The sequence below is a fragment of the Lepus europaeus genome, chromosome 21, assembly GCF_033115175.1.
Source record: "Lepus europaeus isolate LE1 chromosome 21, mLepTim1.pri, whole genome shotgun sequence".
NCBI classification, from domain to species: Eukaryota; Metazoa; Chordata; class Mammalia; order Lagomorpha; family Leporidae; genus Lepus; species Lepus europaeus.
This window is the reverse complement of record NC_084847.1, coordinates 53,234,404-53,259,906: the sequence shown is the minus strand read 5'-3', so window position 1 is coordinate 53,259,906 and position 25,503 is coordinate 53,234,404. Positions and strand designations below refer to the sequence as shown.

Sequence of the window (25,503 nt, the reverse complement as noted above, 5' to 3'; positions counted from 1 at the left end):
CTGGCCCCCAGCAGCACCACCTCGGTGACCCACTCTACCGCTCAAACGACAGCGTCCACTCCCACTGTGCCGCACACCAGCGCCACCGCCACCCCTCTCCCCACCACGCCCACCCCGGAAACCACTCCCTCGACCACCCTGCCACCCAGCACCACCTCCGGGGCCACGTCGACCGCTGACACGGCCGTGTCGACCTCCACCGGGCAGCCCAGCACCCCTGGCACCACCACGCCCACGCCAGGCACCACTGCCCCCACCACTCTGGCCCCCAGCACCGCCCCGACGACCACGGCCCACTCCACGGCTCCCACCGCAGCGTCCTCTCCCACCACGGAGGTCTCCGCTCCCGCCACCACCGTGTCCACCCCCGGGACCACGCTCTCAACCACTCTGCCACCGAGCACCAGCTCTGCGGCCCCTTCCACGGCTGGGCCCACAGCGTTCGCTCCCACTGCGGAAGCCGCCACCAGCCAAGCCCCAGGAACCACTGCGACTCCCGCAGGCACCACCACGGCCACCCCTACACCCACGGCACGCACCACTGCCTCGACCACTCTGGCCCCCAGCAGCACCATCTTTGTCTCATATTCTACCAGTTCCACCTCAGCATTCTCTCCATCTGTTTATGTGACAACTCCTGTCAGCACGCAGCCAACCGAAATAACTAATCTTACCACAACAGTTTCTACCGGTGTCACTGCAGCAACAGCGCCTACGACATTTTCTCCCTCATCGCCTGTGACATCTGGTCCTTCCAGTACGTCTCCAACCTCAATTCCATCTTCCAGCTCTTCGATCTCTAGCATGGTCTCCACTGCCCCCACGGTGCCGGTTGGCACATCGGTGACCTCCTCCTTCTCTCCCTCTGTGTCCTTCACCAGCACTGGCCTCAGCTCCACTCCCACTTTTCCCACAACAGGTAAGCTCTTTCTGTATTCTTCTTTCAGCGTTTATTTCTTTCTCCTTCTCACCACCTTGCTCTGTGGCCTTCGGCAACTCTGCTGTGTTCCCTTTTTCATTTCCTGTCCCCTACAGGTCTCTTTGTCCTGTCACTCACCCAGCTGCTAGGTCCCCTGTCTTGCTGTTCTTGCCACAAGTTCCCCTCTAGACACAAGTGTCGCCTGTCTTGCCTGCGTGTCTGCAGTCCTCAGCAAGCTGTGTGCCTGACCCCTTTCCTCCGTCCTGCTCTGCGGTTTCCGTCCCGGCGGGAAGTGCACTGGTTTTCTTTTGTTTCGACAGTGCTGGAGTCGCGTTTTCACTGATTCTGTTCCTACCTAAGTGCAATCTTGCTGGGGGTTTTGGGGGCAGGAGAGTGGTGCCATAGTCTTCACGTCTACCTTTGCGGGCTCTCTCTGTGCCTCTTTTACTTTGATGGTTCCAGGCTAGCCCTTGAGCATCCGGCACAGATCCAAATGCAGCTGTCCTGGCCGCTGTCTGTCTCGGTGCCCTCTGGCTACCTGGGGCCTTTGTGCCCTGTACCTGTCTCCCTGCTGTGACTAGGTCTCCCTGTGAGACCTGCCTCCCTCTGCCACTGCTGTTACTCTGGGACGTGCTGCTACGGGAGCTCAGCTCACACACGCACACAGCATAAATGTACTGTGACTCCTCCGAGCAGCAGCCCCAGATTGACAAGGGGAGCCGGCATTTGCAAACGTATTCCAGTTAAGAGACCTGAGCGCATGCATGGACAGAGATGACCCGTAGCTATGCTCACGGCTGGCGGCCCTGTGTCTGCCCAGGGCACTGCCCAAGCAGTGAGTCAGCGGAGGGGAAGGGCAGTTGTTGAGATTCAGCGCCTACCTCCTCCTGGCTTGGTGCCAGCTCCTGCTGCTGGGCCCCACGTCCCCCGCCAGGGGGCTCTGTCCCTGGCTTTCCCACCAGCGGGTCCGTCTCGCTGGGCTCTCTGGCTCTCAGACAAGGGCCTGAGCATCTCCAGGTGGGAGTTGTGGGCCCCGTGTTCCAAGCTGTGGAAGGTGGCCCAGGTGCTTAGTCCCCGTCATCCATGTGAGGGACCCAGATGTGAGTTCTTGGCTCCTGGCTCCTGGCTCCTGGCTCCTTGCTACGGCCCAGGCCCTGCTGTGAACCAGATGGAAGATTTCTTTCTGTGTCTCTCCCTCTCTCTTCTGTCACTCTGCCTTTAATAAATAAGATATCTTTTTTTTTAAAGTTCATTGAAATGCAACTTAAAGATAAGTTCATTTTAGTGTAAAATAAAATCAAAACCCACGTATACGGGACTGGCTCTGTGGCGTGGCAGGTGAAGCCGCAGCCTGCAGTGCTGGCATCCCATATGGGTGCTGGTTCAAGTCCCAGCTGCTCCACTTCCGATCCAGCTCTCTGCTGTGCCCTGGGAAAGTAGCAGAGTATGGCCCAAGTGCTTGGACCCCTGCACCCATGTGGGAGTCCTGGAGGAGGCTTCTGGCTCCTGGCTTCGGATTGGCGCAGCTCTGGCCATTGCAGCCAACTGGGGAGTGAACCAGTGTATGGAAGACCTCTCTCTCTCTCTCTCTCTCTCTCTCTCTCTGTGTGTGTGTGTGTGTGTGTGTAACTCTGACATTTTTTTGACAGGCAGAGTTAGACAGTGAGAGAGAGACAGAGAGAAAGGTCTTCCTTTCGTTGGTCCCCCCCACCCCCAAATGGCTGCTATGGCCAGTGTGCTGTGCCGATCTGAAGCCAGGAGCCAGGTGCTTCCTCCTGGTCTCCCATGCGGGTGCAGGACCCAAGCACTTGGGCCATCCTGCACTGCCTTCCCGGGCCACAGCAGAGAGCTGGACTGGAAGAGGAGCAACCTGGACAGAACCAGCGCCCCAACCAGGACTAGAACCTGGTGTGCCGGCGCCGCAGGCGGAGGATTAGCCTAGTGAGCCACAGCACTGGCCTCTGACTTTCAAATAAAGAAATAACTCTTAAAAAAATGCATATGAGAGATCTTCAAAAAGTTCATGAAAAATGTGTAAAATGGAAAACCTATGCTAGGATTTCCATTTTTTGTGGCAAAATTAACTTATATTTTGACTGCATTTTTCCATGAAATTTAAAAAAAAATATTTAAAATATTTATTTACTTGAAAGGCAGAGTTACAGAGAGGGGGAGAAAGAGAGAGAGAGAGATCTTCCATTGGCTGGTTTACTCCCCAAATGGCCATAGTAGCTGGAGCTGGGCCTGTCCAAAGCCAGGAGCCAGGAGCTTCTTCCAGGTTTCCCATGTGGGTGCAGGGGCCCAAGGGTTTGGGCCATCTTCTACTGCCTTCCCAGGCCATAGCAGAGAGCTGGATCAGAAGTGGAGCAGCCGGGACTCGAACTGGCGCCCACACAGGATGCCAGCGTTGCAAATGGCAGCTTTTACCTGCTGAGCCACAGCACCAGCCCCTCCATGAGCATTTTTGAAATAGCTCTGTACCTACTTGCTGTGCCTGTGCAGACAAAGCACAGCTTGAATACCTGTCTGCCACTTTCACGAAAAGCCGAGAGCACAAAGCTTTTCCATATCCGGGTTGCTTGGCAGTATTTGAGATCTCTCGATAATCACTCCCCTCCTCTGTTTAAGCCAAGTCTGTTCTCTGGCCTTAAACTCCAAGTTCCAGGGAGTAGAGAGGAAGCAATTTCTGAAGCAAGGCCGAGGGGGTAGTGACCCTGTCTGTGCCCAGTCCTAGCCGGGCCTCCCCGGTCTCACTTTCTCCTGCATGGCCTCTCAGTCTCTGTCTCCTCTCTTCCCATGTGTTTGGGTGCTGACTGCACTGGGCTCCAAGACCTGGCCCAGGCTGCGTCTGTGTGGACACACCCCCCTCCTTGTCTTCTGTCTGTAAAAGTGGGATGACAGTCCCTGTCACACACACACACACACACCCCGTCTGACCTCAGGGTCCAGTCAGACGGCGTCCATGCCAGCACTCTGCAAGCTGTGGAATGCTGGGTGTGTATGGGTGCCTGAGCAAGCCCTCGTTCCTTCCAGTGATCTGCGAGAATGGAGGGGTATGGAACAACAGCGCCTGCCAATGCCCAAATGGCTTTGAAGGAGATAGATGCCAATACCTGGTGGATGAAAAGTTGTGTTATAACGGAGGCTTCTGGGACGGGATCAAATGCCAGTGCCATCTACCCTTCTACGGGCCGAGCTGTCAGGATGTGGTTGACAGCCTTGATCTAGGTGAGTGGGACCCCAGTCCTCCCCCAACCCTGGCCCAGCGCCCTACAGGAATACGGCCTCCTTGGGGTCATACTGAATGCAAGTCCAAACACCCCAAGATGAACAGGGCGAGATACATCCTGGGAGGACGTACCAACAGCATGGAATTCTTTTTCACCATCAAATACACTTACCATAAATGAGTGCAGATGGCCCCCGATGTAAGATGGTTCCTCTTTAGGTTTTTCCACTTTGCGGTGGTGGGAAAGGTAGGGGGGAGTGTGCAGTGTAGTCTTGGCCCTCTGTGGCCACACTGGCTGGCCACAGTGAGCGTAGCTCCCGGTCGGCTCCACGGTCACCGCTGTGTGGCTGAGCTGGGGAGTTGGGTAGGTTAGGTGGACTTGTCGCATTTCCGACTTACGATGGTGTCAGCCTATGATGGGCATTTCTGGGCCTGACCTTGCTGGCGGTGGAGAATGGACGAGGAGGCGAGGCCTGGGGGGGGGAGGTGTCCGAGGAAAAACAGGGACCCTTCCTGAAAGTCCACCCAGGACGGGGTCTCTGGGTGCGGGCATCCTTGGTGGCGGGGAGCTCCATCAGCGGCGCTGCCGTCTCTGCCACCCTCAGAGCCGCCGCAGACAGTGTCCGCGCTGGTGGAGCTGACCGTGACGGTGACCAGCGAGGAGTACAGCGAGCAGCTCCAAAACCAATCTTCGGAGGAATTCAAGAAGTTCAACGAGACCTTCACCAAACAGGTAAGCCCGGGCGATCGGGCCCCACAGTGGCTCAGCTCAGCAGCGGCTAGGGAAGCAGCCCAGGGGCGCCCTCCCGCCAGGCGGGTGCCTGCCTCTCAGCTCCGGGGAAGGGTTAGGGTCAGGGTCAGGGTCAGGGTCAGGGTCAGGGTCAGGGAGGATTCCGGAGGGCACCGGGGCGGGATGGCATTCGGGAAGGGACCCCTGCATGGGCTCAGCGCCCCGGGGGTGCATGTGGGAAGCTGCTGCAGACAGCACGCCCTGTTCTTTCCCCCACCCCACCCCACCCTCGACCCCCACGTGGCCCTTGCCTTTCAGATGGCGGAGATTTATTCTGGAATCCCTGAGTACCACGGGGTCAACATCACCAGGCTGTCGTGAGTACCAGGGGCTGGAAGGGAGGGAAGGGGCGTGAGAGCCACACCGCTGTGTGTGGCCCGCGGCTGCGGGCCCTCTCGCGGGCACTGCCCACTGCCAACGAGCCTTTGCTAACGGTGGTTTGTCTGAGAGACATGGGCGTGGGCGTGGGCGTTCCGTGGCCTCTTCGTGGCCGGAGCCCCGCAGCACCCCTGGCCACTGTCTGTGTTGGGGACCCCGACCCCCCAACTTCCCAGCCTGAGGCAGTCACTGTTCTAAGTCCCCCTCAGCCCCCTTTAAACCTCCGCACCCGTGACAGGGTGCCCGCCCGTGCCGGGAGTCCACTCCTCTTTGTGGCCGAGTAACATTCCCACGCACATCTCACTCGTCCGCCCGGCCGGCCACGGATGGACACTCCCGCCCAGTTGTCGAGAAAGTTCTTCCCTCACAGTTCCCAAGCCCGGAATAAGGCCACCATGGCGGCCCGGCGCGTTTCTCCCGAGGCCTCCCCGCCGCGCTCAGGGCCACTTCCGGTGTCCTCGCGTGGTCTCCGTCCCGCGTGGGGACGCCGCCGTGTGTCTGTGTCTGTGTGTGTGTGCGCCGATTCCCACCAGAGGGGGCGCTCGCCTCACCCTTTGAATTCCGCGGCGGGAGGCGCTGGGATCCCAACAGCGACCCCTAGAGCCCGGGAGGACAGTGGTCACTGCCGGGAATATTCCGGTGGCGCGGACAGCCCTGCCTGGGTCCCCGAGCCGTGCGGAGCCCACAGCGGGCAGGGCAGGCGGGAGGGGCCCGTGGCACGCCGCCCACGGCCGTCTCCCCTCCGTCCTCAGGCCTGGCAGCGTGGTGGTGGAGCATGACGTCATCCTGAGGACCACCTACACCCCGCAGTATCAGGAGGTGTTCGGGCAGGCCACGGAGACCGTGGAGGAGATCATCAGGAACGTGACGGCGGTGCAGATCAGCACGAACAACAACTCCTGCCCCGGTAACTCCCGCTGCACCAGGTCCCGGGGTCGGCGAGGAGGGGAGGGGAGGGGAGGGAGGAGCCCGGCCCTGGGGGCCAGCTGCTGGCCAGGGTGGGGAAGTGGGACCACTGTGCTCGTTGCCTTCGAAAGGCGATGGGGGCGTGGCGGGGGCGTGGCGGGCGGGGCTGTCACGGCGTGGCGGGGCTGGTGGGGCGTGGCGGGGGCGTGACAGGGCGTGGCGGGGGCAGGGTGGGTGTGGGGCTGCGAGGTCATGAAGGCACAGGGCACTTGAGGGCTGCGTAGAGGGGGCTGGGGGCACGCTGCTCCCCCCGTCACTCACATCCCGGTCCCGCGAGGATACGCTTGGGCTTGTTCTAAGAAGGCTTCCTGTGTCTTCTTCCCCAGCCTTACTGTGTTTCAACTCGACGGCCACCATGGTGCAAAACGTCACCATCGACTATGACCCCGAAGGTGGGTGGCGCCGCGGGGCAGGGGCATGGGGTGGAGAGCGGATCTGGGGCGAGGCTGGGGAGGGGCCGGGCAGGACCCCAGGCCCCGGCTCACAGCCGCCACCCCGTGCCCCACAGAGGAGTGCCGGCAGAAGGCAGGGCCCGTGTACAGCCCCTACTTCATGGTGGAGTACAAGGACCAGAAGCCCTACTGCGTGTCGCCCTGCATGTCAGACTTCAACATCTCCATGAACTGCAACATGGGCAAGTGCCGGCTGGAGACCACCGGCCCCCGGTGCTTGTGAGTGTCCTGCACCCCGGCCCCCGGGGCCCCGCCCAAGACACGGAGGGCAGGGGGCTGGGTCTCCATGTCTCCTGTGTCCAGCCACAGAGGAATGGGGGTGGGGGCTGGGAGGACCTGCGTAGGCCCAGGGTGGCTCTGTGTCTTGTCTGTGCTGAGGGAGGCTGAGCAAAGAGGCCTGAGGAGTCAACCCAGAAGGGCTTCCTGGAGGAGGGGCTCCCAGACTTGTCAGAAAAGAGAGTATCATAGGCCGGCGCCTTGGCTTAACAGGCTAATCCTCCGCCTTGCGGCGCTGGCACACCGGGTTCTAGTCCCAGTTGGGGCGCCGGATTCTATCCCGGTTGCCCCTCTTCCAGGCCAGCTCCCCGCTATGGCCCGGGAAGGCAGTGGAGGATGGCCCAAGTCCTTGGGCCCTGCACCCGCATGGGAGACCAGGAGAAGCACCTGGCTCCTGGCTTCGGATCAGCGAGATGCGCTGGCCGCAGTGGCCATTGGAGGGTGAACCAACGGAAAAGGAAGACCTTTCTCTCTGTCTCTCTCTCTCACTGTCCACTCTGCCTGTCAAAAAAAAAAAAAAAAAGAGAGAGAGAGTATCAGGATGGGGAGGGGGCAGCTTTGAGGGGAAGAAGAGCTTTGAGGGGGGGACATGAGCTCTGGGCTGGGGTCCCGGGTGGATTTCCTGCAGGAGAGGAAGACTGGGCATGAGAGTGGCCCAGGGGGAGGAGGAAGGGTGGCCCTGGGGTCCTTGTCCTCCGGGGGGGCACAGGTTCTGGGCTGCTCCTAGAGGCAGCAGGGGCCTCGAGCTGGGGGTGGGGCCCACGGTCAGGGGACATGGGCACTGTCCTCGCCGGCTTGCTGGCTCTGCACCCTGGCCGTCTCCCCTTCTTCCCTGGGGTCAGCCACAGCTGCCTCTGACTGTCCCCTGTTCCCCATCAGCTGCCTGATTACAGACACTCACTGGTACAGCGGAGAGACCTGCCAGTGGGCCACCCCCAAGAGCCTGGTGTACGGGCTGCTGGGGGCGGTGGGCGGCCTGCTGCTGATCATCATCGCAGCTCTGCTGGTGTTCACGCTGCGCTCCAGGAGGAAGGCGAAGAGGTGAGTGGCCGCGGCCCCGGCCCCTTCCTCCTCCTCACCCCATCCGCCCGCCCACGGTTGCTCCACCCTGGGGGTGGGCAGTGGACACGGCTTCTCCCTGGCTCCTGGTCACCAGGGGTCTCCCTGGGGTTTCCATCAACAGGAAACAGTCCACAGAGCCTCAGCTGTACCAATGGCATGAAGAGGTTGATGGACAGGAGCCAGGGACCTTCCAAAACGTCACCTTCGACCTCCATGAAGGTATCGGCCTCCTCCCGGGACTCGGAATGACCTAAAGGGTGGACACAGACGGAGCAGGCACGAGGGGAGGAGACTTGGGCTAAAAGTGGTGCCTCTCTCAGCTGCGGAATATTTGGCTCCACGTTTGAGCCCCCATGCCCACCGCCCTGCTCCTGCAGGACCCTGGGTGGGCGGGGGTGTATCAGCATGGGTGCAGGGAGTGGGATGAGACCACCTGGGGAGGCCCAGCCTCCCTGATGACTTAGCTTTCTCGTGAACCAAAGACAAGGTGGACACACTCTTAGCACAGCACCTGCTGATCTCTGGCTAGCGAGGATCATGGCAGGCAGATAAACACTAAGGCAAGAAGAATTACCAGAACCCCGGGGGAAATGGCTTATTCTGTCAGACCCGAGTCCACGTCATGAAAGCCAAAGCTGACAAAACTGCGAGGAAAATGGACAACCCCTCCGACGTGGGGGGAGCTTCCCGAATCACTCAGTCATTGACTGGCCAAGCGGGCTGCCAGTCATCAAGGATGTACAACTTTTGTACCAGACAATGTAGCACCAAATGCCTGCTTCAGTGACTCGGGAACACATGTGCATTAAAAAGCACATGCAAAACGCAAAAGAAGGGGCCACACCCAAGGCCCTTACAAAGTTTCTGTGAATTTCCAAACAGTTCTTTGAGTCAGGCTTATTCAAATATTCTTTGAATATTTCTGGGACACAAAAGCAAAAAATCCCATGTCTTTGGGGAAAAATTTTTTTTCTTGAAGCTTCTAAATAACCCATAGACCAAATAAGGACTCGTAAGGGAAGACAGAAAGTGCTTGGATCCGGGTGATCATGAAAGCGTGTACTTGGTTTCAAAGCTTCCGGGACGCAGCTGCCCACGCATTCAGCAGGAAATTTGTAGCCTTAGAATGCTCATGATGGGGAGCTGCAGGGAGCAGGGGAGTCGGGCATACTGTCACATTTTTGGTGCTTTTCTATTTCCTGGGGGTGGGGGCCGATACCCTCAGCCTCCTCCCCTACCCCGGCTGAGCTGAGTGGGAGAGGTGATGGCCCATCTTCCTAACCACCTGCTCCCTCCGGGGCTTCCTCCCCGGGCTTCCTCCTCCAGGGCAAGACAGCTCCGTGTACGTGAACTCCATCTACAGTAACTTTGAGCCTGCCCTGAGCAACATTGACCCCGAAACAAAGGTAAGAGGGGCCTGGAGGAGGTGCCCCCCCCATCTCCCCCTCCTACACTCTAGGAGCTTTAGGAAAGCAAAAACCCTGGTTTTGGTTGGTGGGTCCAGGCTGTTGTCCCAGCCTACACTGGCGGGCTGGGGAAGAAGAACAGGTGGAGTCCCCTGAGGCTCCAGGCTCTGGGCTCCTCTTCCACGTTATGTCCTGGATGGCCAGCTAATCCGGCTGTTTTCACTTAGAAAACACACAAAAGTCAGAAATAATGAGATGTGGACACAATAAATTTCATTCTCTGCCCCCCCCCCTTTTTTTTTTCCTGTCCTTGGGTCTTTAAATCTAGAGCTGGCTCTTAGCTTTTCAATACCCTGATTTTTTTTTTTTTTTTAACATGTCTGGGATGACTGTTTGCAGGAATGTCCCATGCTCTGGCTGTCTGGTTTTCTCTGGTGGTTTCCTCCTGGGGTCATTCACCCCTCAGCCTTCTGTAATTCCCATAAAGGAGGTTAGGGCTGTAGCTTTCCTTACGGTCAGCTGAAACATTTTGATTATGTTACAGATGTAGCTAATGTGTTCCGTGCAAGGGTGGGGAGCATTTTTTCTGCCAAGGGTATTTATAACATCATTCCTGAGCCACACAAAATTATCCACTTAAACATTAGCCTGCTGTAGGTTTATTGGATTTTGAGTCCCACCTGCGGCTGCCTTGGCAGGGCCGGGCCAGATGACCTCATAGCCCTGGTGCAGCCCTGGGGCCAGACGTCCCCGGCCTCGAGACACCTGCTCAGGTTTTCAATCTATGGCTGAAGCCAAGATTCTTGGGCAGGGGCCCCAGCACCTGGGCCGGCCTCCACTGCCTTCCCAGGCACATCAGCAGGGAGCTGGATTGGAAGTGGAGCAGCCGGGACTCGAACCGCTGCCCACACGGGTCACAGGAGGCTGCTTAACCCGCTGGCCCCCGGTCCCAAACTTCTTAATGCCCTGCCCTCACCTGCGTCCCTCTCTCTCTCTCTAGATCCGAATTCAGAGGCCCCAGGTGATCATGACGTCCCTCTGAGTGCAAGGCAGCTCCGCAGGGAGCCCTGGAGTCTGGGGGTGAGAAGTCCCCAGCGGGGCGAAGCCTGGCGGAACACCTCCCCGCCGAGAGCGCCCCACGGACGCACGCAGCCCGAGGAAGAGGAAGCAGAGGCAGCAGCCCGCACGCGGAGCCCTCGGGACGCTGTTGCGGGGCTCATGAAACCGGGCCAGGCCTCCCCGCCGGCGCCGGCAGAGGCTCCCCGCGCGCCGTCAGCACCAGGGACAGCGCGCCCTGCCCCGGGCACCCCCGCTTCGAGGACGTGTATTTAAACACATAGACTTTATCTCTAGGTTTTTAAGGTCATGACTGTTTTATTTAAAGTTCCTGTTTGTACGGGTTCTGATATTTGCGTGTAAATATGATAGCATTGTAAATAGGATGGTACCTACGAGATCTGCCTCCCGCGTCTTCCTGTGCCTCCTGGGTGACATGGGGTGGGGGAGACGTCGTGCCACCCACCACTGGGGTTCAGCCTTGCCCTCTGCCCAGTAAGGCCTAGCTTGTTTCTGAAGTCCCTCCCGTCGCTATCATTTTTAACATTCTCACGATGTTGTACGATGAACCCGGGCCGAGCAGCTCCGGTTCCTCTTGTTCTGGGTGGGTGGGTGGGTGGGTGGGGGTCTCTGCCTCCAGCCACCCCATCACCGCTTAGCCCTAGCAGAGCCTGGATTCTGCTGCCCCCTCGTGGACGCTCTGAGCATCTGCAGGCGCCCTTCTCTGCCTTTGCCTCCCCGGATCTCCCCAGGAGATATCCTTAGCCTGCAATCGGTCCATTCTCACTGTTGGCCTCAGCTCCCTAAAACTGGGCTGAATTCATATGTCTTCACTTTCGGGGCTGCCTCCTTCGTCGCACAGGCCCAGGGTACCCTTGGTAGGTGTCCACTTCCCATCTGGGGCCCTGTCATCCAGCCCTTGGCCATTTTCTCCCTCGTGGAGCTTGGGGAAGCAGCTTCTCTCTGGGTCTCCATCCTAAAGCTAAGTGTGTGGCCAACACTGCTCCCGGCCCCAGTCTGCACACAAGGGCAGCTGAGGCAAAGAGGAAGGCCTGGCGGGGGTGGGGGGGTGGGAGGGGGTGCGGCTGGGGCCGGGGAGAGGATGTTCTTTCTTCCTTTCAAAAGATTTATTTATTTGAAAGGCAGAGCTACAGAGAGAGGTATGGATGCACGGTCGTATGCAAACCAAGGCACATGGAGGGGAGCTGTGGGGGCTCTAACAGCCCGCAGCAGCTCGGGCACAGTGCCTCGGCGCTCCTTGGCCAGCTACAGCATCCTCCTTGGCATGCAGACCCGCTCCCGCCCCTGGCTTCTGCCCACAGATGGACCCACAGGTCTGCGCATGGGCACCACCTCAGCTCAGCCCCTGGCGCCCGCGGGCCTCACGGTGCTCTCCCTAGGGCCCACCCTCCTGCCAATCACACCAGCAGTTCCTGTGCCCTTGCTCAAAGCATTGCCATCGCCCACCCCCCCCACCCCCCCCCGCAATCTTATCCAAGCCAAACCCACACTGCTGGGCTTGTGTGAAGATCCCTGGAGTCAGGACTCGCCCCCAGCCCTGGCTCCATCTCCCCCTCCATCCCATGTCCCTGCCACAGGTGCAGCCTGACTGGCAGCTTTCTCTTCCTCTCTAGACCCTGGGCCTCCTGTAACTCCAATTCCACTTCCTCCAGGAAGCCCTCCCTGATGTGACCCCTCTGTGTCTCCGTGACACTGTGCGTCCTTCCCCCGGCTGGCTCGCTGTGCCATGCACAGCATAGCAGCTATCATCGGTGCCTGTGAGGCTTAATCGAATCAGAACTCCTCTCCCCATCTCCTCTCTTCCCATCTGAGCCCTTCTCTTGCTGCAAACGGTCAAGATGAAAGGCATGGTCAGATGAGCTCCTTTGAGAATAAAACCAGCAGCCTGGCCTTTCTCCTTCTTCTCCGGGGTCACTCAGGTCACCTGCTGAGAACAGCAGAGGCCCCAAGGGTGGGTCAAGCATGGGGGGAGACCAGAACTTCAACGGCCCTCTCTTGAGACCCCCTCCAAAATAAAAACCCCATACTAATGCGCCTGCCCACCCCCTAAATGTGCAGAGCAAGAGGAATTGCCCGAGGGGTGAGACCTCTGCCGGCTGTGCCAGGCCCCCTGGTGGGTGCTGATTCTGCTATGATGATACAGCAGGTGGGGGCTGGGGGGGGCGGTGGCCCCTCCCTCAGCCGGGCTCCCTGATGGAGGCAGGACTCACGGGGGAGCCGGGCAGCTGAGGAAATTTACTGCGTGTTGGAGCCAAGGAAAGTGGAATTGAACTTGGGCGATAATCAGGCTGATTAGCTCAGTGCCTCCTGGAGGGAGACAAGGGCGGGAGGCAGAGCCGGCGAGGAGGGGGTGAGGGCAGCCGGCATCAAGGTGGAAGCCCGGGAGCTGGGGTTTGCCAAGGTCAAGAGCGGCTGGCACCCAGAGGCAGACTCAGGGAAAGCAGGACCAGTGTCTGGTTGTTGGAGAGAGGGTAGGGGAGTGGCAGGGGGAGCCAGGGTTGCCAGGCCAGTGCTGGCCAGCAGAAAGGACCAAGGTCAGTTGCCCGCAGCCCCCTTGAAGACACTCGGCTTCAGCCAGTGAGGCTTGGTGCGTGGCTGAGACCAGCAGCCAGCACTCGGTGTGGCGGCCGCCAGCTCCCTGCAGGGGCGCCTGCAGCGCCAGCTCGTGAGGTGCACCTGCTGCCTGCCGTCTCTGTCTGGGACCCCACGTGTGGCTCTCTCTTAATGCCCGGTGAGGACTGAGTGACGGTCCACCGATGGCCGGGCTCCGGATTCCCAGTACTGTCCGCACTGCAGTGACAGCTCGTGTCAGTCCGATGCCCCCTGTCGGAACAAAGTCCCCGCCGCAGCGACCTTGATGAGGACGGGAGGTGCGTTCAGCTCACAGCTCTGGAGTGTTCTGCCTCTGATGAGAGCCCTCTTGGCTGGGTCACGTGGGCGGCCGACATCCTGGTCGGGCAGGTGCTGGGGAAGTGGGGGTGGGGAGAGACAGAGAACTGGGGGGAGGGGTGGCACAGGGCAGTCTTGTTCTTCTATGACAGTGCTCTCTGGAGTCTCCCAGGAGGGCAGGGCCCCTGACAGCCCCCATGACCTGGCACTGAGCCTTGGCTCACAGAGGCCCCAGGCGTGCCAGCTTCGCCACCCTGAGCACCAAGCCTCCTGCATCTCCTGGGCTCCACCATTTGTGAGGCCTGGGAGCGGTCAGCCTCCCAGTCAGCAGCACACACGTGGGGATCCACAGTGCCCCAGCCCTACAGGTGCTCAGGTGTGCAGAGGGAGGGGGCCACTAGCCCCCTCCAGCCAAGCCCCCCCCCCAGCGGTCCCTCGGGGGCTTGGGGGTCGGCTTCCTCCTGCTACCTCTGTGAGGATGGAGTTTCAGTGAGAGATCCTCCCTCTGCACACAGGAGTTGACCAGATGAACCCAGGAGCGATGCTGCCCCTCCCTCCCCTGGCTGTTCCTGTGCTTGGGATTTGAACTAAACCCCCCTGGGGCATGGCTCCCACACTCAGCTGTTTCTGCCTCATCACTCCCCAACCCCCTTTACTGGATCCAGCCGGCCACGGCCATGCAGAGATCCAAGCTGAGAACAGCCAGGCCTGAGATCTGGTCCAGTAAGTCAGAGATGCCCCGAGCATCACCACCTCCATCTGTGACGCCCAGGGAGCCAGGGGTGTGCAGTGGCTTCGCAGCTGAGTCTGGGGGCCAGGGGTGGGATAGGGTCGGGGGAGCCCCAAAGATTTGAATGCCAGGCCCCAGATCAAGGCTTCAGACGCGCTGGAGAGGGGCTGAGCTCTTCCGTGGGTCTCTGTGGCTGCCCTTCCCCAGGGAGCACAAACTGGTCTTCTCCGAAGTGGGGGTGTCGGCAGGGCTGGTCCCGCCCCGGCGTCTCTGCAGCTGCGGGGTGCCTGGCTGGCCAGTGCTCCTCGGCTGGCAGAAGCGTCTCTGCCTTCCTCTTCCCCTTGGGGCTCTACCTCCAAGTGTCCGTTTTGTAGGGGCCCCAAGCGACGTGGGGTAAGGCCCCCCCCTCTCCTTGTATGCGCTCGTCTTTAGGAACTGCACCTGCCTTGAGCCTGCTTCCACGGAAGGTCACGTGCTGGGCTGCTGGGGTTCCAACTCGGACGTGGGACGCACAGCACCTCCCCTCTCCCAGGGTGGTGGAGCTCACATCTCAGAGGTCCTTAGAGCTGGAAAGGAACCCAGAGCCTCACGTACACGGTGGGGCAGGAGGGGGCCAACGGGACTCAGAAACCGCCAAAACCTGAGAAGGTGGGGCGGGGAGAGCTACAGAGAGGTCTTCCCTCCGCTGGGTCACTCCCCAGAGCTGCCCGGGCTGGCCCAGGCGGACGCCAGGAGCCAGGAACTGCATCCAGGCCTCCCACGTGGGTGGCAGGGGCCCAAGCACTCCAACAGTCACCTGCTGCCTCCCAGGGTGTGCACCGGCAGGAAGCTGGGATGAGGAGCAGAGCCGGGACTTGAACCCAGGGACTCCCATGTAGGAGGCAGGTGCCCCCCATGGCACCTTAACTGCTGAACCAAGTGCTTCCTGCCAGGGTCTCCACGTTGGAGGACTCATGATGCCCAGAGGACTGAGTCTCGGGGAAGGGAGCCAGCTCCTCTCTGCCCGAGGTTCCAGTGAGGCCAGACCAGCTGGCCCGAGGTGGAGACAGTGGACGACTTTGGCCGGAGCAGCCGCCTGGGAGTGCTGGGAGCAAGAATCGGATTGGAGCTGGTTTCAGAGCAGGACAGTAGAGGCAGGGAGCCAGGACCGGGGGTGGGGGTGAGGTCGGGCATCCAGGGGAGGGCAGGGGAAAGATGCAGAAGAGGCTCTTGCCCGAGCAGGAGGAGGCAGGACCCAGCAGGGCTGAGCCAAGCCACGGGGGAGCCCCAGGCAAAAGGGAAATCCAGTGGTGCCCAGCCCTGGCCGGCGCGGATGTTTGTCTTGATGTTTTCACGTGTTGCACTGCAATATGCCAGCTTTTAACACAGCCATTCAAATGCATGGCGATGCTGGCTGTGTTTCAGCTGCTTTGGCATTTGTATCTGAGGTGCCCAGGGTGCAGGGTGGGGTCCTGGGTCTCGCAGCCCAGCGGGGTCTCTGACGATCGGCAGGTGCCACCCACAGGCTGACAGCCTCACCCAGCCCTGCCTCCTCTCCGGCTGTCCTGTGCAACTGACCCTGCAGGGATCCAGGCTTGTCCTGGGGCCAGAGGCAGAGATTCCGGGGGTTGGGGGGGGCACAGATGGGGAGAGGAGCCGTCCAGGACACAGGATTCCCGAATACACCAACAGGATCGGCTACGGGAGAAAGAAGAGGAAGGCAGCAGTTGCCGTGGCAACGCTATGATGAGCGGAGAGGCTGCAGATGCTGGAGGAGGGGCAGGAGCACCCACGCCAGATTCAGAAATGGGTATAGGTGGCTGTTGTGGTACCTGCCGCTTCCCAGAGCTGGCAGGGAGCTTTAGCAGGGGACAGCGCGCCCTCTGGTGGGCCAGGATGGCAACGACAGCGCCGAGAGGATGGTGCTGCCCGGCTCTGGCATGGCAGGTGTGGCCGGCACCTGACAGCCGGCAGGCAGAGCAGAGGTATCCGCTGCCCGTCTCGCCCGGACAGCTGCAGGGAGGAACAATGTTTTTGGAGCAAGAGCATCAGTCCTAGCCGCACACCTGCTTCTCAGCACAAATGAACACCTCCAGCCGGATGGGTTCAGGACACAGGCACAGGCCACCGCCCAACACCAGGGCTGCAGGCTGGGCCTCGAACTATGATTCTGCTTTTAAATAAATATTATGAAATCATTGCACTCTGAACTATGTTGCAGCATAGAACGGAATGTTCCTTTTTATATCTATTTATTTATATATGTTTATTTTGTGAGAGACAGATGGATAGACAGAGCTCCCATTTGCAGGTTCACTCCCCAAATGCTTGCATTGAGCAGGACTTGGCCCAGGCAGACGCTGGGAGCTGGGGAACTCACATCCAGGCCTCCCACGTGGGTGGCAGGAACCCAGCCACTTGATCCGTCACTGCTGCCTCCCAGGGTGTGCACAACGGGAAGCCGGAGCCAGGAGCTGAACCCAGGCTCCTTCATGTGGGTTGCAGGTGTTCCAACAGGACAAACACCTGCCATGGAAGCAGTTCAACGATGCTGGCCTGGGATGCATTTGTCACCGAGTGTCCCGTTAGACCTGCCTGTGCAGGGGACACCCGAGGGAGCCAGCAGCTGGTACCAGGAAGCTGGGGAAGACTTGAGTACAGCCGGACCCTAAATGTGCTCTCCATTCCCACATGGGGCACGCGACAGAGAGCAGAAGCCCTAAAGGCTCCAGCGGTTGAGCAGAACCTCTGCACAAAGCACTGACGTCCACTTCCGATCCAGCTCTGCTGTGGCCTGGGAAAGCAGCAGAAGATGACCGGAGTCCTTGGGCCCCCGCCCCGTGTGGCAGACCCGGAAGAAGCTCCTGGCTCCTGGCTTCAGATCAGCACAGCTCTGGCTGTTGCGGCCATTTGGGGAGTGAACCAGCAGATGGAAGACCTCTCTCTCTGTCTCTCCCTCTCACTGTCTGTAACTCTACCTCTCAAATAAATGAATAAATAAAATCTTTTTTAAAAAAAACACAAACCCAGTTACAGTCAGCCCTTGGATTTTGGGGGGCTCTGCGTTCACGGGTTCACCCATGGAAAATGCAGTGAGGCCGCTGATGGCTGCGTGGACGCTGGTTCTTGTCATTATTTCCTGACCGGTGCAGCCTGCCAACGAGTTCCCGTGTGAAGCACCAGCGTGTGTCAGGTAGAGTTATAGACAGTGAGAGAGAGAGACAGAGAGAAAGGTCTTCCTTCCTTTGGTTCACCTCCCAAATGGCTGCTACGGCTGGCGCTGTGCCGATCCGAAGCCAGGAGCCAGGTGCTTCTTCCTGGACCCCGCTGGGGTCCCTCCCTAGGAAGCCTTTCCCGGAGTCGCCCCCTGCCCCACCCTCTTCCTGGAGGCCACGGTGCTCTCTAGCTGCTTCTGTCTCCATGGTAACCGTAACCGCTGGGCAGCATCCAAGGATTTAGGAATCGGTCCTCCCCATGGGGCCTGGAGCACACTGTGGGTCTTTGAAGCAATTGTTTCATGTTGGGGGCGGGGCACGAAGGGCTGCCTCTTCCAAGAAGCCTTCCAGATTCTTTGGGGAGATGGAAGACTTCCCTCACGTGTGAAGTGAAGATGATGTTGCCACTGTCTCACCAGGCCACTGTGAGGATGACGGGGGGGCGGGGGGGGGGGGCGGGGAGGTTGTGCTTATGACTTGCACACTGAGCTCACTGTGAACCCCAAATAAACCAACCCTGAGGGGTGGGGCTGGCGCTGTGGCACAATGGGTTAAACTGCCACCTGCAGTGCCGGCATCCCATATGGGCATGGGTTTGTGTCCTGGCTGCTCCACTTCCTATCCAGCTCCCTGCTCATGGCCTGGGAAAGCAGTAGAAGATGACCCAAGTCCTTGGGACCCTGCACCTGCATGGGAGACCTGGAAGAAGCTCATGGCTCCTGGCTTCAGGTCGGCCCAGCTCTGCCTTTAAGTAATTAAGTATATATATATACTTAATTTATATATATATTATATATTATATATATATAATTTATATATATATATATATATATATATATACACCTAACACTGGAGTGATTTCTTTGAGGCCTTAGCGTGTCATTTGTCTCAGAATCTCACACGGCAACATATCCATGTCCCCCCTCCCTCTCACTGCCAGCTTATCTACTCTGCAGAATTTCATCTCTCTGCCTATTTCTATCAGCAGCAGGCACTCAGCAACCCCATCTCAGAGGAAGCCACAATCCTCCCCTTGGTCTGGGGCCGTGTCCCCAGAAGCCCATGGTTACTTGGGAGATGCTGGGTCGATCACCCCCATGCCTTGAATGTACCGAACCCACTGGCCATGGTGACCCAGCCTGGCCTGCTTCAGACGTGTTGGGAACCCATGGGGTAGCCCACCGTGGGACTAGGGGAGCACATGGCTCGGGGCCGTGGCCCAACATGGCAAGAGAAGGATTGGGCCACGCTGCAAACCCAAGGTCGCATCTCTACTGAACGCTTATGACCGTCAAACACCGCTGGGGTGCTGACCAGGTGCAAGTGCGGGGCAGGCGCTGGGTGCAGCAGCTGAGCCAATGCTTGGGGCAACCGAGGGTCTGGGTCGGGGGTCCCAGTTCCACGCCACACTCCAGCTTCCTGCTGATGCACAGCCTGGGAGGCAGCAGGTGGTCGCTCAGAGAGGTGGGCCCCTGCCACCCACGTGGGAGACCCAGAAGGAGTTTCAGTCTCCTGGCTTCAGCGCCGCCCAGCCTCAGCTGTTGTGGGCATTGGGGGAGTGAACCCCAGAAGAGGGAAGTGCTGTCTGTCTGTCTCTATGCCTTTCAACTGAATCAACAATTTTAAAAAAATGCATAGTCAAGCCATCGTAAGTTGGGGGCCATCGGTACGTTTTTTCCAACCTCAGCTTGGGTGAGCGCCTGGCCTGGGGTGTCCAGCAGCTGACCCGCCCTCCTCCCCTCACCCTGCTTTCCCAGCCGTGGGTCCTGGGACTCCCTCTCTCTTGTGGATTTCCACCCCTTCTCTGGCACTGTCTCAGCCGCTCCATTTCTGCCTGGGCCCTGGATCTGTGTTCCGGCTGCTGCTGGGGAGTGAGCCCTTACCCCGTCTGGTAGCCGACGGACGCGCTCGCGGAAGCGCCACGGCTGCCCAGACGGTGGGGTGCAAGAACGCACGGCAGTGCTGTGAACTTCTTTAAAATGCTGGAGAAAACACCTTTCAGGGGTTATTTTGGCCTTTTCAATAAAACACAGCTGAGGCTAGCCTTGTGGTGCAGAGGCAGGGTAAGCCAACGCTTGTGATACAGGCATCCCACATGAGCAGTGGTTCAAGTCCCAGCTGCTCCACTTCCTACCCAGCTCCCTGCTAATGCGCCTGGGAAGGCAGCTGAAGATGGTCCAAGTGCTTGGGCCCCTGCACCCACATGGGAGACCCAGATGGAGTTCCTGGCTTTTGACTTTAGCCTGGCCCAGTGCTGGCCATTGTGGCTATTTGGGGAGTGGACCAGCAGATGGAAGACCTCTCTCTCTGCCACTCTGTCTTTCAAATATATATCTTAAAAAAATGAGAGGCCAGTGCTGTGGTGTAGCAGGCTAAACCTGTGCCTGCAGTGACGGCATCCTATATGGGTGCCAGTTCAAGCCTTGGCTGCTCCACTTCCCATCCAGCTCTCTGCTATGGCCTGGGAAAGCAGTGGAAGATGGCCCAAGTCCTTGGGCCCCTGCACCCACATGGGAGACCCAGAAAAGCTCCTGGCTCCTGGCTTCAGATCAGCGCAGCTCCTGCCATTGCGGTCAGCTGGGGAGTCAACCAGTGGATGGAAGACCTCTCTCTCTCTCTGTGTCCCGTAATTCTACCTCTCAAATAAATGAGAATCTTAAGAAAAAAAAAAAAAAAGTTAAGAGGCAGCCTCCCTTACACACTGCCTCCCTCTCTAACCTTATCTGCTACTGCTCACACCAGCTGACGTAAACAACCTGCAGCCCCTGGGGAGGCCCGTGTGCATTCCTCTGGACCCACACACCTGCTGCTCCTGGTTCCCAGGATGCCCTCCCCACGTTCCCCCAGAAGCCCAAGGAAGCTGCTGCCTCCTGTAGGAACGCTCTCTGGTCCCTGTAGCCTTTCCTGTACTCAGCAAAACTCACCCAGGTCTGGAACTGTGGCACAGCTGAGGTCTGGCCTGCAGACTCGGAGCTGGTTCCCTGTCTCGCTCTAATCTCTCCCCCCTCCAGTAAACTCTCCGAGAGCCCTCAGGCGGCTCTGCGGGTTAATCCGAGGCAGGCAGACCTGGCTGCGGCTGCAGGGGGCCCTGCCCTGATGGGGTGGGGGCCCCCGCGAGGGAGAGCCTCCCAGCTGGGGTGGGGAAGAGGGCGGGGCCTGGGCCGGGGCCAGTCCGGGTCCGGGCTAGGGACGGAAGTTGCACCACAAGTACAATTAGTTTCAGTTTTGTTTCTCTTGCAGGCAACCAGCTACAAACAACCAGGTCCAGGCCTGGGAGTCTCTCTAGTTCCTGGAGCCCAAGTTCATCTCTGGCTAGGTACCGGGTGGGAGGCTGGACTGGAGGGAGGGGGGGAGAGGGGAGGGGAGAAGAGGAAGGAGATGGAGAGAGCGAGAGAGCTCGGGAGCCAGAGGAAGAGGAAGGGGAGGGAGGGGACCAGGGGCCGGAAGGCCGAGGAGGGGAGTCGGGAAGCAGCGCTGCCCCCCGCCACCCGCCCAGGCTGTGATCAGGGGCTTCCCCAGGACACCCCTCCAACTCCCCAAGCCCCCACCAAGGGGAAATGCCCCCAGGCCGGCCGGCTGGGCAGGCAGTTCCTGCTTGCAGCGGTTTCTGGAATGTGCTCACCAGCAAGAGAGCCAGGGCAGGACAGAGACGGAGCCTTCTTTCTGCCTGCATCCATTTCAGGAAAAGTCAGGGCAGGAGCGGGGCCCCCACCACCCGGAATGCCCCCCAGGGCAGGTGTATAGGCCCCCGGGGGTCCTGGGTCCCAGCCACTCTGTCCACCAGACTTGAATCTGTGAGACTTCCTGCCCGCCCCTGGTACCCCAGCCCCTAAACCACCAGGACCCCAGGACCTCGTCCCGCAGGGAGGGCGTGCAGCACACTAGCCTGCAGCCCGGCTCCCTGTGCAATCCTTGGCGCTCCAAGATGGGGTGGGGGTGGGGGTCCTAAGTCAGCGGCTTCTCGCTCTTGCCCCCTGCACACAGGCGCCACTCTGCAAGCGGCATTACTGAATGTGTCTCAGGAGTGGGAGGGGAGTCCCCTAGCTGGAGAACAAGTGGCCCAAGACGCCCGGGGACCAAAAGGACCTTCCTGGCCAGTCAGGTAAGGCCACAGGCCTGGGGGTCCTGTGGGGCTCGGGGAGGGGGCCCCCTGCGGCCCTGACCGTGCCCTTCTCCCAGCAGAATGGTTTCCCAGGGCTCCGCGCCCTCCCTGCTGGAGGCCCTGAGCAGCGACTTCCTGGCCTGCAAAATCTGCCTGGAGCAGCTCCGGGCGCCCAAGACGCTGCCCTGCCTGCACACCTACTGCCAGGACTGCCTGGCGCAGCTGGCCGACGGCGGCCACATCCGCTGCCCCGAGTGCCGCGAGACCGTGCCCGTGCCGCCCGCCGGCGTGGCCGCCTTTAAGACCAACTTCTTCGTCAACGGGCTCCTGGACCTGGTGAAAGCCAGGGGAGACCTGCGGGCAGGCAAGCCAGCCTGTGCCCTGTGCCCTCTGGTCGGGGGCACCAGCGCCGGGGGGCCGGCCACGGCCCGCTGCCTGGACTGCGCCGACGACCTGTGCCAGGCCTGTGCCGACGGGCACCGCTGCACCCGCCAGACCCACAGCCACCGCGTGGTGGACCTGGTAGGCTACAGGGCAGGCTGGTACGACGAGGAGGCCCGGGAGCGCCAGGCCGCCCAGTGTCCCCAGCACCCGGGGGAGGCCCTGCGCTTCCTGTGCCAGCCCTGCTCACAGCTGCTGTGCCGCGAGTGCCGCCTGGACCCGCACCTGGACCACCCCTGCCTGCCCCTGGCTGAGGCGGTGCGCGCTCGCAGGCCAGGCCTTGAGGAGCTACTGGCGGGCGTGGACAAAAACCTGGCGGAGCTGGAGGCCGCCCGGGCGTCGGAAAAGGAAGGGTTGGCCCGGCTGCGGGAGCAGGCGGCCAGGGTGGGGTTGCAGGTGGAGGAGGCGGCCGAAGGCGTCCTCCGGGCCCTGCTGGCCCAGAAGCAGGAGGTGCTGGGGCGGCTCCGGGCCCACGTGGAGGCTGCCGAGGAGGCTGCCTGGGAGAGGCTGGCCGAGCTGGAGAGCCGGGAGCAGGTGGCCCAGGCGGCCGCCGCCTTTGCCCGCAGGGTGCTCAGCCTGGGTCGCGAGGCCGAGATCTTGTCGCTGGAAGGAGCCATCGCTCAGAGGCTCCGGCAGCTACAGGACAGTCCCTGGGCCCCCGGGCCAGCCCCGTGCCTGCTGCCCCGGCTGGAGCTCCACCCTGGGCTCCTGGACAAGGACTGCCACCTGCTCCAACTTTCCTTCGAGGAGCTGCCGCCCCGGGAGGATGACGAGAGAGCAGGTGCTGACACCCAGAGAGGGGACGGAACCCAGAGCCCCAGAGAGGACCGGGCCGAGGCCCAGCCCCCGAAAGAGGAAAAAGCCCAGGCAGCCCCGGAAGATGGAGGCTCCCAGGCTCCCAAAGAGGAAGCCACGGCCAAGGTGTCCCAAGCAGAGAAGGCCCAGGTGACCCCAAAGGAGGACAGAGCCCAGTCGCCCCAAGAAGACCGAGGAGCCCACACAGAGAGGGGTGCCAGGGCCAACAAGAAGAGGAAGTTTAAGGGCAGGCTCAAGTCCATTTCCCGGGAGCCCAGCCCCGCCCCGGGGCCCAACCTGGAAGGCTCCGGCCTCCTGCCTAGACCCATCTTCTTCTGCAGCTTCCCCACGCGCATGCCGGGAGACCGGAGGTCCCCGCGAATCACGGGGCTCTGTCCCTTCGGCCAGCGGGAGATCCTGGTGGCAGACGAGCAGAACAGGGCACTGAAACGCTTCTCCCTCAACGGCGACTACAAGGGCACCGTGCCTGTCCCCGAGGGCTGCTCCCCGTGCAGTGTGGCCGCCCTGCAGGGGGCGGTGGCCTTCTCGGCCGGCGCCCGGCTCTACCTTATCAGCCCCGAAGGCGAGGTGCAGTGGCGCCGGGCGCTGAGCCTGTCCCAGGCCAGCCATGCGGTGGCCGCGCTGCCCAGCGGGGACCGGGTGGCGGTCAGCGTAGCGGGCCACGTGGAGGTGTACAACATGGAGGGCAGCCTGGCCACCCGCTTCATCCCCGGGGGCAGGGCCAGCCGCGGGCAGCGGGCACTGGTGTTCCTCACCGCCAGCCCCCAGGGCAACTTCGTGGGCTCGGACTGGCAGCAGAACAGCGTGGTGGTGTGCGACGGGCTGGGCCAGGTGATCGGGGAGTACCGGGGGCCGGGCCTGCACGGCTGCCAGCCGGGCTCCCTGACCGTGGACAAGAAGGGCTACATCTTTCTGACCCTCCGAGAAATCAACAAGGTGGTGATCCTCGACCCCAAGGGGTCCCTTCTTGGCGACTTCCTCACGGCCTACCACGGCCTGGAAAAGCCCCGCGTGACCACCATGGTGGACGGCAGGTACCTGGTCGTGTCCCTCAGCAATGGGACCATCCATGTCTTCCGGGTCCGTTCTCCCGACAGTTAAAGGGGTCGGGGTTGGGGTTGGGGCCGGGGCTGGGGCTAGGGTGGGAGGGCAGGGGAGGTCAGGAGGGGAGCAGGGTGGCCCTTGGGGTGCGGTGGCCAAGGAGGGGGCCCATTTTTGCAGAGGGCAGGGGCTGGCAGCTTTTCGAGGTGAGATGACGCTTGGGGACGGGGACCAAAGCGGCAACGCAGCAGCAGGGAGAGGGGAGCGGAGCGGGGCGAGTGCTGTGTCTAGTTCAGGTTTCTGGAATCGATCGATGCGTTCTTCAAAACCATTCCTGGTGGAGTAGCCGAGGCAGAGTCCTGGGAGCTGGGCCAGGGCATCCTTGAGCCCAGGAGGGGAGGCCAGATGAGCACATTCCAGAAGGGAGCTGGGAACCCGGCCCCCCTCAGCCTTGCCCGGGTGCACGTGGGGTAGAAGATGCCTGAGATGTGGAGCTGGCGGGGAATGACCCCGTCTCCCCGGTGAAACGCAGGTGCAGGCACCGGGGTAGGAGGCCCAGGGAAGCCAAACCCTGTGGAGTTGGGGTTCTGAGTATGAGCAGTGGGGAGCCCGCCACGCCGCTCTGTGGGCTGTGACGTCTCCACGGGGCAACACTTGTGTTTGGATGGCTTTGCGTTTCCTTGAGTCTAGTTTTTATTTCCTCTTTGTTTTCCAGCAAAATTTCCTTTTGGGAAAGGTCAGTTTTGGTTTGACCAAACTAAAGGGGAAGGGAAGGACCCCCAGGATCTTAGGAGCCGGGGGTGGGGCTGGGGGGTGGGGGAACCTCGCTCGCTGGGAAAGCAGTGCGGTGGGAATGGAGCTAGTGAGAGGTGAGCCAAGACCCCGGGTCCTTTCTCTGGGCAGAGGTGGCGATGGCCGTCGAGAGGGTGGAATCGAATGTTAGCGCTGGGATTGGGAAGGAGTTGTGAGGGGCATTTGGAGTTCAGATGCAGGCAGGGCATCAGGGCGGGAGAGGGGGCATCCTTGGTAGGAGGCCTTTCCTTGTTTGTGGAGACCCTGAGGGACAGCAGCACCGTCCGAGTGGACAGGCTCAGTTAGGGAAAGACGGGAGACGCACGTACAGCGCATCGCAATGGAGATTTCAAAACAAAACAAGCCGGTGAGGAAAACTGCGCAGAATTGATTGGATGATGGAGAGAGGCGAGACTCCGATACGTGCAGGGCCGCCTGCGGGCCCGCTGGGAAGAAACACACACGGGCAGGCTGCAGCAACATGAGAGCAAAGTGAAGCCACTTGCATTCCTCAAAAATAAGCTTTCAAAAATGCTGTGGAGAAATCCGTAGGCTCTTGGCACTGTGTAGCGTGATGTGTGAGGGAGAGGAATTTGCAATACTTGACAAGTGTCAAAAAAATGTAGGAATGTTTTATCTCACTTTGGGGAAATATATTCTGGGAAAATAAACTCAAAAGGAAAAAAAAGAAAAACAGTTGCATAGAGATAGCCAGTGACCACCTGGTATATTACAAGTCAGTAACTGGAATTGCCCGAATGTGGGGTGATAGCTAAGTACATTGCGGTCTTTGGGAGAATGAGCTGCTACTGTCTTTGTACATGACAGCTCTGAGGACTATTTGCAAGACATAGTTGTGTGGTACAGTCATAAGAAAGAGAGAGTGAGCGAGAATCTGGAATGACCATCACACTGTGATAACAGGGTAAAAGTATGTCTGACT

The 25,503-nt window shown here is 60.2% G+C and overlaps 2 protein-coding genes across 3 annotated transcripts in view; both read left to right on the top strand.

Moving 5' to 3' along the window:
• MUC17 (mucin 17, cell surface associated) overlaps positions 1–10,520 on the top strand; it is a gene marked incomplete at its 5' end in the record, with an annotated part of 29,899 nt that extends 19,379 nt beyond the window's left edge. Inside the window, 11 exons of the mRNA XM_062180118.1 lie at positions 273–336; positions 3,953–4,147; positions 4,754–4,881; positions 5,197–5,255; positions 6,069–6,223; positions 6,609–6,674; positions 6,791–6,953; positions 7,890–8,051; positions 8,194–8,291; positions 9,405–9,478; positions 10,479–10,520. Coding sequence (XP_062036102.1) covers positions 273–336; positions 3,953–4,147; positions 4,754–4,881; positions 5,197–5,255; positions 6,069–6,223; positions 6,609–6,674; positions 6,791–6,953; positions 7,890–8,051; positions 8,194–8,291; positions 9,405–9,478; positions 10,479–10,520 — 1,206 coding nt within the window. The remainder of the gene's footprint in view (positions 1–272; positions 337–3,952; positions 4,148–4,753; positions 4,882–5,196; positions 5,256–6,068; positions 6,224–6,608; positions 6,675–6,790; positions 6,954–7,889; positions 8,052–8,193; positions 8,292–9,404; positions 9,479–10,478) is intronic.
• Positions 10,521–20,555: 10,035 nt separating this feature from the next.
• TRIM56 (tripartite motif containing 56) lies at positions 20,556–23,838 on the top strand. 2 transcript variants are annotated; one of them, XM_062180579.1, is made up of 3 exons: positions 20,556–20,684; positions 21,353–21,470; positions 21,551–23,838. In XM_062180579.1, the coding sequence occupies exon 3, from the start codon at positions 21,552–21,554 to the stop codon at positions 23,826–23,828; it is 2,277 nt and encodes a 758-aa protein (XP_062036563.1). In that variant the 5' UTR covers positions 20,556–20,684; positions 21,353–21,470; position 21,551; the 3' UTR covers positions 23,829–23,838. The 2 variants fall into 2 exon arrangements, with proteins under 2 accessions (XP_062036563.1, XP_062036564.1); XM_062180580.1 differs by having other exon boundaries at positions 21,548–23,838.
• Positions 23,839–25,503: the final 1,665 nt, after the last annotated feature.